This window comes from Sclerotinia sclerotiorum, genomic scaffold (assembly GCF_000146945.2).
Source record: "Sclerotinia sclerotiorum 1980 UF-70 scaffold_2 genomic scaffold, whole genome shotgun sequence".
Classification (NCBI taxonomy): domain Eukaryota; kingdom Fungi; phylum Ascomycota; class Leotiomycetes; order Helotiales; family Sclerotiniaceae; genus Sclerotinia; species Sclerotinia sclerotiorum.
The window spans coordinates 2,561,472-2,574,616 of NW_001820834.1; the positions used below are offsets into that span (position 1 = coordinate 2,561,472).

At 41.0% G+C, this 13,145-nt stretch overlaps 3 protein-coding genes across 3 annotated transcripts in view; all 3 read right to left on the minus strand.

The window, feature by feature from the left end:
- SS1G_02053 (predicted protein) overlaps positions 1 to 106 on the minus strand; it is a gene marked incomplete at both ends in the record, with an annotated part of 1,486 nt that extends 1,380 nt beyond the window's left edge. The window contains one exon of the mRNA XM_001597807.1: positions 66 to 106. Within this exon, the coding sequence (XP_001597857.1) occupies positions 66 to 106 (41 nt within the window). The remainder of the gene's footprint in view (positions 1 to 65) is intronic.
- Positions 107 to 3,566: 3,460 nt separating this feature from the next.
- Positions 3,567 to 5,580, minus strand: SS1G_02054 (hypothetical protein; the record flags this gene model as incomplete). Its single annotated transcript, XM_001597808.1, has 3 exons — positions 3,567 to 4,638; positions 4,821 to 5,267; positions 5,483 to 5,580. 3 exons carry the CDS (start codon positions 5,578 to 5,580, stop codon positions 3,567 to 3,569), a joined length of 1,617 nt encoding a protein of 538 aa, XP_001597858.1.
- Positions 5,581 to 10,358: 4,778 nt separating this feature from the next.
- SS1G_02055 (hypothetical protein) lies at positions 10,359 to 12,661 on the minus strand (the record flags this gene model as incomplete). The annotated part of the gene is made up of 2 exons (XM_001597809.1): positions 10,359 to 12,111; positions 12,168 to 12,661. The coding sequence occupies 2 exons, from the start codon at positions 12,659 to 12,661 to the stop codon at positions 10,359 to 10,361; spliced, it is 2,247 nt and encodes a 748-aa protein (XP_001597859.1).
- Between the last annotated feature and the right edge of the window lie 484 nt (positions 12,662 to 13,145).

Below are 13,145 nucleotides of genomic sequence, written 5' to 3' on the forward strand. Positions count from 1 at the left end.
TTTGTTCTAGGGCGTGTTGGCCGTTCCTCGGCTCCCTATGGAGAGGAGTAGTGGGGATTTCTTACGGCAGCGTCGGGTCACGCCGAGACGGTAGACTGAGTGACATATGCGACAGCGCCAGATCCAGGGGTATGGGATAAGGGGAGGGGGTCTGAGGAGATGTGGTGAAATGGGTGGGCTGGGGAGTAAGCTGCGTTGGTAGAGCCGTCGAGGTGGGGTTAGGGGGGAGAGAGGTGAGGAATGAGATGTTCCATTTTTTAGCAGAGAAGGATAGCTAGGTACCGTTATGCATTGTGGTCGACGCTCCATCATACCTTGTGGTATTCTCGTTGTGCTTGCCAGTCAATGATCCGATAATGTGTGAATTTCCTGAGGAATGGGATAACCTAGGTGTTGAAATCTACGCTGAAGTTCTTTGTTTGATATCAAGAAGCAATTCCAACAATGTAGTTAGTCGTTCATGTGAGTCGGAGGAATCCGATCAACACGCAGCGCGGCGCTGTCGCCAGCAAGAAAGAATAACGAGGCTGTAGAGATAGATCCCAGGTATAATCTTGGCAATTCTTCTCGAAAAGAATTGAGATCCTCAGTCAAACATTCCGTCGATGTGACGTTTGTTCTTTAAAAAGAGTCTCGTGGTACCGGTGAGATAAAACAAACCGAGGTGTGGACGAAAACATCAATAGCGAGGTTCCAAATGGCCAATCAATTCCGACGGTAATCCTACTTCGCATATCAAGAGTTGAGGTCAAATTGCATTGGAAAATAAGAAGGAAAAATCTGAATCTTGCGTCAACGAGCAATTGAGTAGGAAAAAATTGTCTCTACAGATGAGGTTGAAGGTGTTCTTCATGCAATTGTTTCATTCACAATCATTCATCAAGACTCTCTCATTTGTTGTTGGTAAGTCTTTGTTTGTTAGGCGTGACCTTCCTTTCATGGATTTGTGCCCACTAAGTAGGTTGGAAGTGCGGGTGATGCATCATTGATAGAGAGGCGACAACAAAGAAATTTTTCTGGAAGCTAAAGTATGAAGATTTGAAAATGACGATTGGAAAAAAAATAAAAAAATACAAGGGGTGGCCAGCCGTGTTATGGCGCAAGGCCAACATGATGTGAGTACTTTTGCTACTATTTTACTCATGCCTGGTTTATTGGAAGATTCACTTAATATAGTTGTTCGTTCATGTTATGTTGAAGAGTCTCATGATTGTTTATCTGATGATGGGACGGATAATGTATAGAATGACCAAGCTTCAGGGTAGCTGAGCACTAGATTTCTTATGCTGGCGTCAAGGTCAACATGTAAGCTATGAGCTGTAGATATCAAAAAAGATCTTGGAATGAAATAGACTAGACTACTTGAGCTAGGATGGGAATTTAAACTGACTCAATTTAATTCCCAAACTTTTACTGTGATACTTGTTTTTTAATGACATTTATCGGATTCAAATGTGCAGAATGATAGACCTCAGTTACTACTGGTTAATCCGACGGAAAATCTATCCAATGAAAGAATGAAATATTCAAACAAGAATCGTTTTCAATCCATGATTCTCATTGGCCTCGGTATTTGTTCTGAAAATAATATGCTTCGGGGAAAAACAAAAATAACAAAGACAAACCAAATAAAAGTGAGGGGCATACCTTTTCCAGTGCCTAAATTTCCCGATGCTGGGAGCTTGTTCGGTCATTCGTGGTCAGCCGCATTGCTCTAGTATTAAACGATCCTACGTCCCAATAGGTTGCTACGAGCTTCTCCGTGGTCTGGCAGTCAAAGTCTTTGATCTTTGCACGTTTTAATTTCAAAGCTCCACACATCAGCACAGGTTTTGGGGGCTTCAAGCTTCCTTGTTGTACCCCCATCCTCAAAAGTGGTCGGAGATGACAAAGAGCACAGTATGCATGACATATACGGAAGAGAATCCCGCAGTATCAATGGCGACTGTATATGTGGTAATGACTGATTGAAGTGATCTGATGTACGCAAGTTATGTTCAATCTTTTCCACGGAAAGGCATGCGAAGTAGCACGTCATGGAAGGATCCAGGTCCTAGGTCGTTAAGTATTGTCATAGATACAAAAAACCAAAGAACTAGGAAGATGAGGAACTTCCTACATCTTGCATTGCCATGCGAAAACATATGGCGACCATGGACGTCCACTAGCGATAACAGCGAGCTATGGATTGTGGATCATACGGAGTACTGGCTTTATGGCCTTTCGAGTTTGAAGATCCTTAGATGGGTCATCCTAGACCGGACTTACCAACTAGGGAAATAATGAAAATAGTGTCATGGAATCATTCTAGCTTGACTCGTGCCAAGATCAGTGCAGAACTCCATGAAGGTTCGAAGCCGTCAGCTTAGAGAGCCTAGGCGGGAAATGAGCTGGAGTGAAATTGAACTTGACGCGAGGAGTTCTGAAACTATTAGCTATTATTGATTCGAGAGGCCTTTCAGAATGCGCCAACCTAATTGCTTTTATAGGAATATAATTTCTAGGCCGTTCAAAAATATGGGAATAAGTTGGAATCCCTAGAGATAATCAAGAGACAATATTCTGTACTTAATTATATCTGAAGATTCACGCACCAAATTATTGATTACGTAAAGAAAATATTACGTAACAGTCTCACGTGATAAACGTGTCGTTTTCTATGTCTCTTGCGAAAGGCACTTGGCATACCACCATTATCCTGACCATTATCAGCATCGACATTCAATAAACATTTCAATCTCCGGCTTTTATTTTAGAATTTTTGGTATGACCATAAACATGTCGAAAAATCTTATCTTTCAATACCCATATTCCTATAGATTCGAAATCTCTAACCTGATATCCTGGGCAAATTCAATGGGACCTGGATGATCTTGAATGCTGAGGTTGAAGCACATATCGGTGTCTTAAAGGATGCAATTTGCATGATTGAATATTAATCTTTATTGTAACGTTGCAGCCTGTACGCTTGCCTGCTAGTCATTCTTGTACATGTACGACGGATCCCTTACTTGTCAGAGTAGCATTAATCAGAGGTGTCAAAAACTCGATCATTTGCTGATTGCTCACATTTACAAGGTACCTGAATACGTAGTGCTTGTCCAAAAATAGTCAAGAGGCATGAACCGATCAGTATGCTTGCAGCTCCCCGACACTCTAGTGCGGCACTGCATCCGAGTCATACCGCGATCCGATACACCAATCCTGCTGCTGGCGTCAACAGCGGTGGCTCCTGTTAATTATCCTGAGTTAAGCTCCGATCACAATTGGGTTTCACCCAGAGTTTACTTCGAGCTATCTTGGGTGGATGTGAACTTACTTCACGAAAGTCATGCCTTTGGGTCTACCAGCATTGCGTGGATAAACGTGACAGTCTCAGCACTTCTTTAATGCTCTCTTTACTACATCATGCATCCGAACATCCATTCTTAGTATAGGAAGAACACCGATGCCGAGGTATTTCCAGTTCCAGTCACGCGCAAATACAGGACGATTCTTATTTGATACCACATGTTCATGGAGATTCGAAGGAATGCTCCCTACTAACCATTCCAAGATCAGAAATATTATCTCTGAATATATGAACATGTCCACCCGCTCACTGTTTTGACAGTCTCAGATGCTGTATCACCTTGATAAAGTTGAATCCATTCTCCGCCATCATACGTGGAAGGAGAAAGATATGCAAGCCACGCTCTTCTCCCATGACAACCGTCAAACTCAAACTTCATAGTAATATTCCTTAGGCGCTTGGATTCTGGGACTATCTCCATTCCTTCGCTCAGACCAGCTTCTTCAATATCACGAACTCTCTCGGCTACTCTTGCGCTCAGCAGACTATTCCACAAACCTTCTTGTCTATCAGCTTGTTTCAATAATTGGATGGCTTCGTTCCTTATGCTTCTATGTCGACATTTTGTGGCTACCAGGAATAATGGCTGAAGTATCTCATTGTCTAATGTAAAACTTGCTGCCTTGCGACCTCCCCTTCGGAAATTGGGTGGTATGTCGATAATTTCGAAGGCCCATCTCACCACTGCTTCGAATTCTAACTGGAATTTATCCCACAATAGCTCATCTGGTTCATTGGATACAGTAGGATAAGTTGTGGAAGTTGTGACCAATATTTTTGTCATCGTTTTGTGCATGCGGAGCAGGTTCCTCGCTCGCTTCTCCATTGGATTGGCTAATTCGATGCAATCAGTTTCGTTTGTTGCGCATGAATATAACTCAAATGCTCGGTTCCATCTTTCGAGGCGAGATAATATTAGAAGTTTAGCTTCATCGCTGGTAGGGAGTGGAAGGGGGACACCATTGTACATGGAACAGGATAGGAGACTTCTTCCGCTGAATGTCCAAATTGATTCCAGCACCTCACGCGCTTGCTCAACGCTCAGAAATCTGTCTGGAATAGAGTTCGGTGGCGAGTCGGATCCGCCATCAATTATGCGTGCCCTTGAGTTCAAAACAGAGGCTTGCGTATCAAGCCGGCTAAATAGAACACGAAATATCGAGACAGGAATGTGATCTTCAGGAGGGTCTTCGATTGGGATAGCTTTCGATTCTCCTGATACTTGTAGTTCTGAGAAAATCTTTACCCCACCATCAATGTGTGCGAGGGCAGAGTCGTGGTGTCCTCTTAAAGTCTTCAGATGCATCATCAGTTAGTATCCAACGAATTAGTGATGATTCCGATGACACTTACCTCAAAGCATATGAATAATATGCAAGCCGTTAACGCCACATTCGCCGTTTTAGATGTGTGCTTGGTGTTTACAGACATATTCGGCTCCACTAGGCAACTTATGGCTTTTACGTACTGTTTTAAAGCAAAGGAATTCTCTTCGGTATCACCTGTCATCTTAGAGATAAATTTGTCCTCCAACTCGAACCTCTCATGCAAAGAACCGAGGGCAATAGCCGCATGTCGAACTGCCGGCTCATGATGAGAGGCCTGTAGAACGAAATGATTCCAAAATTTCGAGCCGAAACAACTGCCTAGTTGAGGTGCACTTTGTGTGTGGAAAAAGTTGAAAGAGTGCTGCTCCCGGTCACTAACAGATAGAGATGGGGACAGAAAATCAGGAATTGCTGGCGGTAGTTGATTTGTGATACCGTTGAAAGAATTCGAGACGATAGCAGATGAAATTGCACTTGATTTAGGATTCGGACTAGGAGCACAGTGGGCATAGCCGTCACATTTTCTACCCGTCTGGAAACATTTCTTACACCCAGGTCTTCCTTCGTCGCATTTCACATGCCGGACTCTATAAGAGAGACGTCAGTTGACCTGTTTAGGTACAATAATTGTCCCTGAAGAAATGAAACAAGCAAAGTCCATCATAGTTTCTCCCAGAAGATTGCGAGCCATAAACAAGATTGGGCTATTGAAAATGATGCAAGATCCATCCATCAGAAGCACAACATGACTTCTCGGAAGCTGTTCGAGGTAAAACAAAAGAACATGTGGCTATTGACTCACTTGCAGGTTTTGCAACCTGTCTTAGCTCTTGTACTGAATGCTCGTGAACGTTTAGGGACCTCTTTCTTTATGAACGACTTTTTTGAAACTCCAACCATTTTTGCAAGGGGTGAGCGAGTGTTGATGATCAGTCAATTGAATGTAAAGTACTGGATGTACTCCGAAAATTCCCATACATTCGTGTTGTTCGTTGAAGAGCATAAAATTAACTACTAGTTCCGAGGAAAGCGTCATATAGAGGTGTCGTTAAGAGTGCAGGTTGGCTAAAAATACGAGAGGGTTCAAATGAAACCAGGCGTCTGGTGGAGGTATGGTTTTCCGCATATTGTTCCTTTGACAGCTCATATACGTCCTATCTTACAATCATGTCGGATCACGGCAAGAAATAAATGATTAATCAATAATTTACTGACCGGATACGTTGCATGATCGGAAGGCTGAGCATCCGCAAGTCAGATTATGGGAATCATCATTATGGTATATATCGGGCTTCATACTGCGTTCGTCTTGAAAAAACCGGGGTTACTGTTCCAAAAACGGGTACTGTGGGCACATGCAGAACCATGCTTGATAGGCAGGGGTCCAGCATTTCCTGACGCAGAAATAATGATCATAAAAAATGGACGAGCAGACCAATCAGGCTTGCAGTGAGTTATGCAGACTTGTAATTTAAGGTTATGATATAAAGCAGGAGAAAACAGTAAGGTTTTTTAGTGAATCATTCCTCCCTCGCTCTTAAATCCCGACTAATATAACTAGCGAGGCTCTTCTAATCTTCACAAATATAACGGCTATAAATCTGCCACGCCATGATTTTGCTTATACTAAACAACCACTTCGATATGCACGGCGATATGCATGCAATATTCGGAGTTATAATCCATTTCTCCATTTCTCCATTTTTCCGGGCTGTACTATCACGTTTTGCTCCTAAACCTATGGACTCCACCAATCAATTTGCCATGCTATTTCAGAAACCGGTGAGATGAGCCATATACATGGAGTTATGTTATGCCGTATTACAGACCATTTTTGGTGGTCCTAAGAATGGAAATTTGCATTATTGAGATGATGACTTTCCTTCATCTAAGTTACCATCAATCATCCCCGCAACTCATCGGTTTCATCAGCCACAAGATAACGACTCGGACCATATTGCGAACTTTGAGTTCTTTGAGTCGCCTTTTCCTGGAATCCCGTCAAAAGGACGATGTCATAAAAGCATTTATACGTTGATAAATTTCGAATTTGGTCCTGCAATCATCGATTTATGGTGAAGCATCAGGTACATATAATCAGATCTGCAAATCTCGCGTACATTGAGCTCAAACCCCTTTTCTTCAACGATCGGCGCCTCATCAATATCTTGCACTAGGTCAAATTGATATTGGCATGATAATGGCTTCTCTAAGTTGTTAGTGATAGTAATAGGCTTAATCGACAACTGATAATACAGTCAGAACTATTTATAATTGGCTGGAGTGGTACAAAAAAGATCGTTGTAACCACCGGTCACGATACTTTCTTATATATAGACCGATCTTACCTTACAGTATGATCTTTATTTACCATGCTACTTTTCTCGCTAATGTTCTAGATCAAATAGACCATTCAACTGTGCACGAGTGACCGAGGTTCAAAACATAGGAATTCAAGCTTGATTTTAATTCAAATCTGATGTCATTTTCTGTGCCATGAAAAATGGGGAAACTTTTTTGGGTAAAGACTTATAAGGCTGTCCAGTGTCCACATGGCTTGTGTACTCTGTGTGAGAATTTTCAGTCGGAATATTCGGGATTAGCTGCTAATTAATACTTGCGATATTACGAAAAATACCTCGTAGAATCTAACGACGAATTACAAAAGGACTAATTGTATTTCTAAACGTCTCATTGCTATGGTAGTACAGCGTAGAAAATTTGGTGAAGGAATAAGCATTTTGTTCACTACGGATTCGGATTATTCCTGTAATGGGCGTACATTGACAATCGCCGAGCTCCTACAAGAGATATATGTCTCGCTGACAATTTTCTATTCTAGTTAAAAATTTTCGAGGACATGTAATTAAGTGTGAATAAGTGATTTTTCTCATTAAATCATCCATCACAGTTATTCACACCTAAATAGAAAGATAAATCCACTAGTCATTCTTGCATGATCCTCCGTCATTCTGTTGCAAGTACTCGAACAGAGGTACACAATTCAGATTATGGGCAGGTATCTAGAGCAATTGGAAATTTTATATTCCAAGTTTCTTACATCCCACGTTACACGATTCGATGCGGGGGATTTCCCCAAAATAACATGGGATTGAACTTCGTCGGTGGTCTGCTAACGTTGAAGCTTGAAAGGAGTAAGGTTGATTGTCAGGCATAGATTATTAGCCACATGACGACACTCTGCATCATCTACTCGTAGACCTTATGGGATACCTCGTAGGAATTCGCAAAGTTAAATTATTCGGATTTAAAAGAATTGACTCATTACCACAAGGTGCTAGCAACTTCACGGAAAGTAATATTCCAAGCGGAACTTGGCATGTCAGATTAAGTCATCAATAGTATCTTAGAAGACTATGGGGTTGCGATTTAAGGAGGAAATAGTCGCTCCCTGTATGATACTTGCCAAGTCCGTTAGGTCCTAGCAAATACTTGGAAATATACAATGTCTAAATTGAGAAAGGACGAGGTTTTGATTCGGATTCTTTGGGGCTTTGCTTAAGATGACTCATAAGTTTTAATTTTATTTCCTGTTATGGTTGATAAGTATCAATTTGCAGTTTGGGATTTCCAAGAATTGTATGAGTTGCTCGTTCGCGGAAGATGTATATAATCCTTCCGTTCTGTTCCTTACTATATACTTATATTTCTTGATTTCACGCAATGAGGAGTGCATTGCACGTAAGAAATTGGATGTCTCGGTGCCAAATTTCAGTAATTTTAAATGCTCAGAGCTATTCCTTTTGCAGGTGAAAGGAAGTACAATGACTTGAAGTAGCAGTGGTATTGATTTCTCATTATCACCCTGTTCTCTGGCCACATCTCAAATTTTCCTGGTCATAGTCTAAGTCCGGAAGCGGAGATATATAACCTCGAGAACTGTTATTACAAATGCTATGGGTTGAGACAATTAAATATATAGAAGAGCTTCGCTTGGGTCTTCAGCGCACTCTTCTGATCATCTAATCGCCCAGATTGAAACGTATACAAAATTGAGCAAAAGGTAGGGTAAATCCAGGTAGCCGGAGTAAACCCAGTCGAAAAACCACCCTACTCGAGGGTTATAGAGTAGATTAACCACATTATAGAGGTCAATTACCCCGGGTAGGATACGGATGCCCATGTCTGAACCTGTATGATAGGATAGATGAAGTGTATTGATAATATCCAGATACTTATTCACGCACCCGATTCCCAGAAATTACAGCCATTTTTACTATCACTCGTAACGATTACATGAATATCCATAAACAAAATCAGTATAAAGTAATATCTATATTTAGTTCTCTCTACTAGACATTCAAAGAAATACTCACATACAATATCCGGATTCTTCTCCGTTTTGCTCCTCAAAAAGAAGCTATTTAATAGAAATTATAATTACAGGATTGGGAAATAAAGAATATCTCTTTAATATTTTCAAATATCTATTTAGTTTTTTTTATATCGGGGGATGAAATTATTATTTATTACTTCAATAAGATTCAAGAGAAGAGAAGAGGTGAGTATAGATGTATAATACTACTAGCTGCTAGTGTTTTTGAGTATGATATTAGTATATTGATATTTTCATTATAAGTTTTCAAGTGTATCTGTGGTGTCTGTAGTGGAGAGTGAATAAGAAGGGAAAATAAAAGCGGGGGAGATAGAGAAAGAGGAAATTCTTTTATTAAATATTTATTTATTTATTACATGATTCAAGTTATATAAATATTTCATATTTTTAACAAGAGAAAATAACTCAAGAGAAGAATTGTTTAAAAGTAGAGTATTTAGTATTGGATTTATGATCTAGTGTTTAGAGATTTATATCCCCCTTCCCTCCCTTTCATCTACATCTCCATACATCCCCTTCACATCCCCTCCTTTTCCTTCCTTAAAAAAATAAAAATAACGATATAAACCCGATCCCAATTCATATCCATATCCATATCCATTAATCCACACTCCCCATCCCCATATACTCACACACACCCACATCTACACTACAAATACCAAACAAGTTACAACACACATCAAATTAAAAATTAATCCCCCCTCTCCCTTACCCCTCTATCCAAAATTTCATCAAAGCAAAGATCAGTCTATCAATCAATAAAATAATAAGCTTAATAATAAACAATCACTAATAAATAAATAGAATTAATTAATTAATATACCAGATCCTAAATCCTAAAGTATACTATACTATAAACATATTTTCCGAAAATTCTTCATTTTCTTTCTTCTCTTACTTTATTTCCTCATCTCAACTTTTATCATCTCATCCCATCCATCCTATCCCATATCTCATATCTTCCTCCATCCCTCCAGTATAAATAAACCTTTGCATCCCAGGTTTCCATGTATATAAACTGACTGACTGACTGACTGATTGAAGATTGAATGAATGATCATATAAGCACAAACTCCAGGAGCCAAAAAAAAAAAAAAAAAAAAAAAAAAAATATCATCCATATAGCCAGCTAATGTGCCTAGTAATATTCACAACTATCAATCAGATCACTCTTGATCAATCGATCAACCCATCCATCAAGCTACCCACCCACCAATCCATCCATCCATCCCATTCCTAGATAAAAAACGCCCCTTGACACCCAATCTCAACATACCATCCCATAATTTTCGCTACTCTTCTCTGCTCCGAGTCTTATCCCTCAAGCCTTCCGCCTCCGCTTATTACTCGTAATATCATCATTTAAATTCCCACTACTATTCCCACTACTTATTCCATTTCCCTTCCCATCAACCATCCCATGACCTTCATCCGCTGGACTCGCAGTCTCACTACTAGCCACAGTCTCCAAAACCCTACCTATTCCATTTCCACTTCCACTTCCACTTCCATTACCATCAGTTACCCCATCCATACTCGCATCAAATTGACTCTCTCCACCTCCAAATCCATTTCCATCCACACCATTCCCAAAATCATCAAAATTGAAGTTCGGATTCACTGGACTACTCGCACCATAAAATGCACCCGAATCCAAAAATTGATCCAAGTCCAGGTTTGAATTATGAGGATCAATGGAATCAGTACTGTTGAAATATGAATCACCTTGAACACCAGGAATGGAACCAGAAGGACTCAGAGGTTGAAGGACCGTAGAAAGATTCGCGATACGATCACTTTGTTGATGTTGTAACCTCATCAAGTCATCGATTTCACTTTGCGTGTAGGCCATTTGTGCTAAGTGAGGAGCTTGAGGTGCTGGGCTGACCAGTGCATTATTGGAACCTGGGGTGGAAGACGTGCTAGCGATAATATTGAGCATGTTGCTCCGTTGTTCAGAAGTAAGCGGGGAATTGCCGTTTGCATTTTCATAATGAGTCAGCATATCCGGGAATTCCATAGCATTATTATCAGATCGAGTTTGTGCATTGGTATTATTGATCAGATTTAACATATCCCTCTGTGGTTCAGTTTTCGTTGTCGTGGTATCGCTAGGAGATTCGAAAAGTTCTTCAACGGTTCCAGAACGTGGTGTGGAGTATTGATTCCTTGGACTAGAAGCCGCCGGTGAGGGTTCGGAAACGTGACTATTTTCTCGATCCATTGGTCCTGCTGTCAATAATTTTTGTGCTTTTCGTAGAACCGGACTGCTACTCCCAGGAGGTTGCTGTTGTTGAGGAGTCCCTAAATCACCAATATCCACAACATTGCCTTGTTGTTGATGTTGACCTTGTTGATTCAAACCACTCTGAAACATCCGAGTAATATTTTCAGCTCCTTGGCCATCCAAACTCCTGTTATAAACAGTAGCGAGAAATGTAAGAATAGCATTGATCGAACTTTCATGACGTTCATGAAGATTTTGAAAAGCGATAGCTTGCTGATAGACTTGATTGTGATCTTTTCTCAGACGTGTGATGGCCTGTGAAATGGCACCTTGTTGCTTTTGAATATCGGAGAGTACCAAAGCTATCTCTCGCCGTTGTAATGGACCAGATTCTGGCGCAACTGATATCGCTCGACTTGTGGTTGCATTGTTAGGATAATTACTCGGTCCAAATTCTTCAATCTCTCTTGCATCATCATCACTTTCACCATCTACCATCTCCTCGGGTTTCCCTCTTCCAGGCTGTCCTTTCCTAATCTTGTTTGTCCCACCCTTTGGTTTATTAATGAGCCACAAGAGATTTGGATGTCCACGCTTGAAGTAAGGGTTGTAATATTCACTAGGGCTCTTATTCTTTCTTTCGCTCGCCTTCATGGAATTATCGGAAAGTCCCACTCTCTTATGGAAACCATACATGTTAAGTTGTCGAACGAATGAGGCATAATTATTATGCTTGAATAGTTCCGGTATCAAAGTTTTCGCAAACTCATCTTCATCCAACACCACAAATGAATCGCCCCGATCGGACCATCGTATAAGTTCTGTATTCTTCGATTCATCAAGAAAACTAGTCAAGAAAGTTAGCAAACCATCCTAATGCAAGATTCAAAGGAGGGGACTTACCTGCTTAGCTTCTGTACAAATGGAGGAATTTGCTTTCGCTTTGATTGAGCATCTCTCTTCGCAACCGCAGCCTTTTCCTCCAAAGCCTCAATATCATCATTTTCCCCATTCGGTCCATGTCCATTCTGTGAATCCATTATGGTATCATCTCCATATGGCCAAGGATCACCCGTACTATCGTACGTCCGCTGCGCGACAATTTGGCGATTATTATTGATATTTGGTCTGCGAGCCAATTGTGTAGAATGAGGTTGCGCGTTAATGGGATGGTCAAAACCAGCAGTCGTCTGCGGCAGACCATTTGCTCCGAAAATATTCATATAATTGTTTGATGTTGGATCTGTAAAATTTTGAGCATCGGGGTTTTGATTCCAGCGCAGAAAGTCTGCATTAGGTAGCTGGCTACCTGCATTGTACGTCTGCTGCATTTGCGGTGTCTGAACAGTCGACGAGGCTCCCGGTGCAGCTCTTTTTCTCGGATTTGTTGAAGGCATGTGAGAATACATTCGGTGAACTTCTGCGCGATCTGGCGTGGAACTGATCTTTACAGATGATGTAGGTGTACGCGAGGGGAGAAGTAGAGGTCGTGTGGAGGGACGTGGGTATGTAGGAAAGGAAAGCGTCCAGCCGTATCTTACTACGGTAGCAAATGATACACGGGTCTAAAATCGAGACTACCTGTAGCCTCCCTAGCCTGTTCAATCAAATTAAAATGCGACGCCAACCTCGAAGATCAAATGACAAGTCTATGGTGGAAAATGTTTGCCCTTTTGCGATTGTCGCGGGAGATTCTGGTAGTGGCTCGGCGATGAGTAGATAGATGGATGGAAATGTGTAGGAAGGAAAGAATGTATCTATAAATGCTGGAACGCGGAGATCAAAGGTCTGGTCGGAAGATATGAGTCAATGGTGGATGTGTTGAGATGATTCTTAGAATAACTTCTTGTTCTGAACAAAGGTTGAAGGGGGTTGATGGAA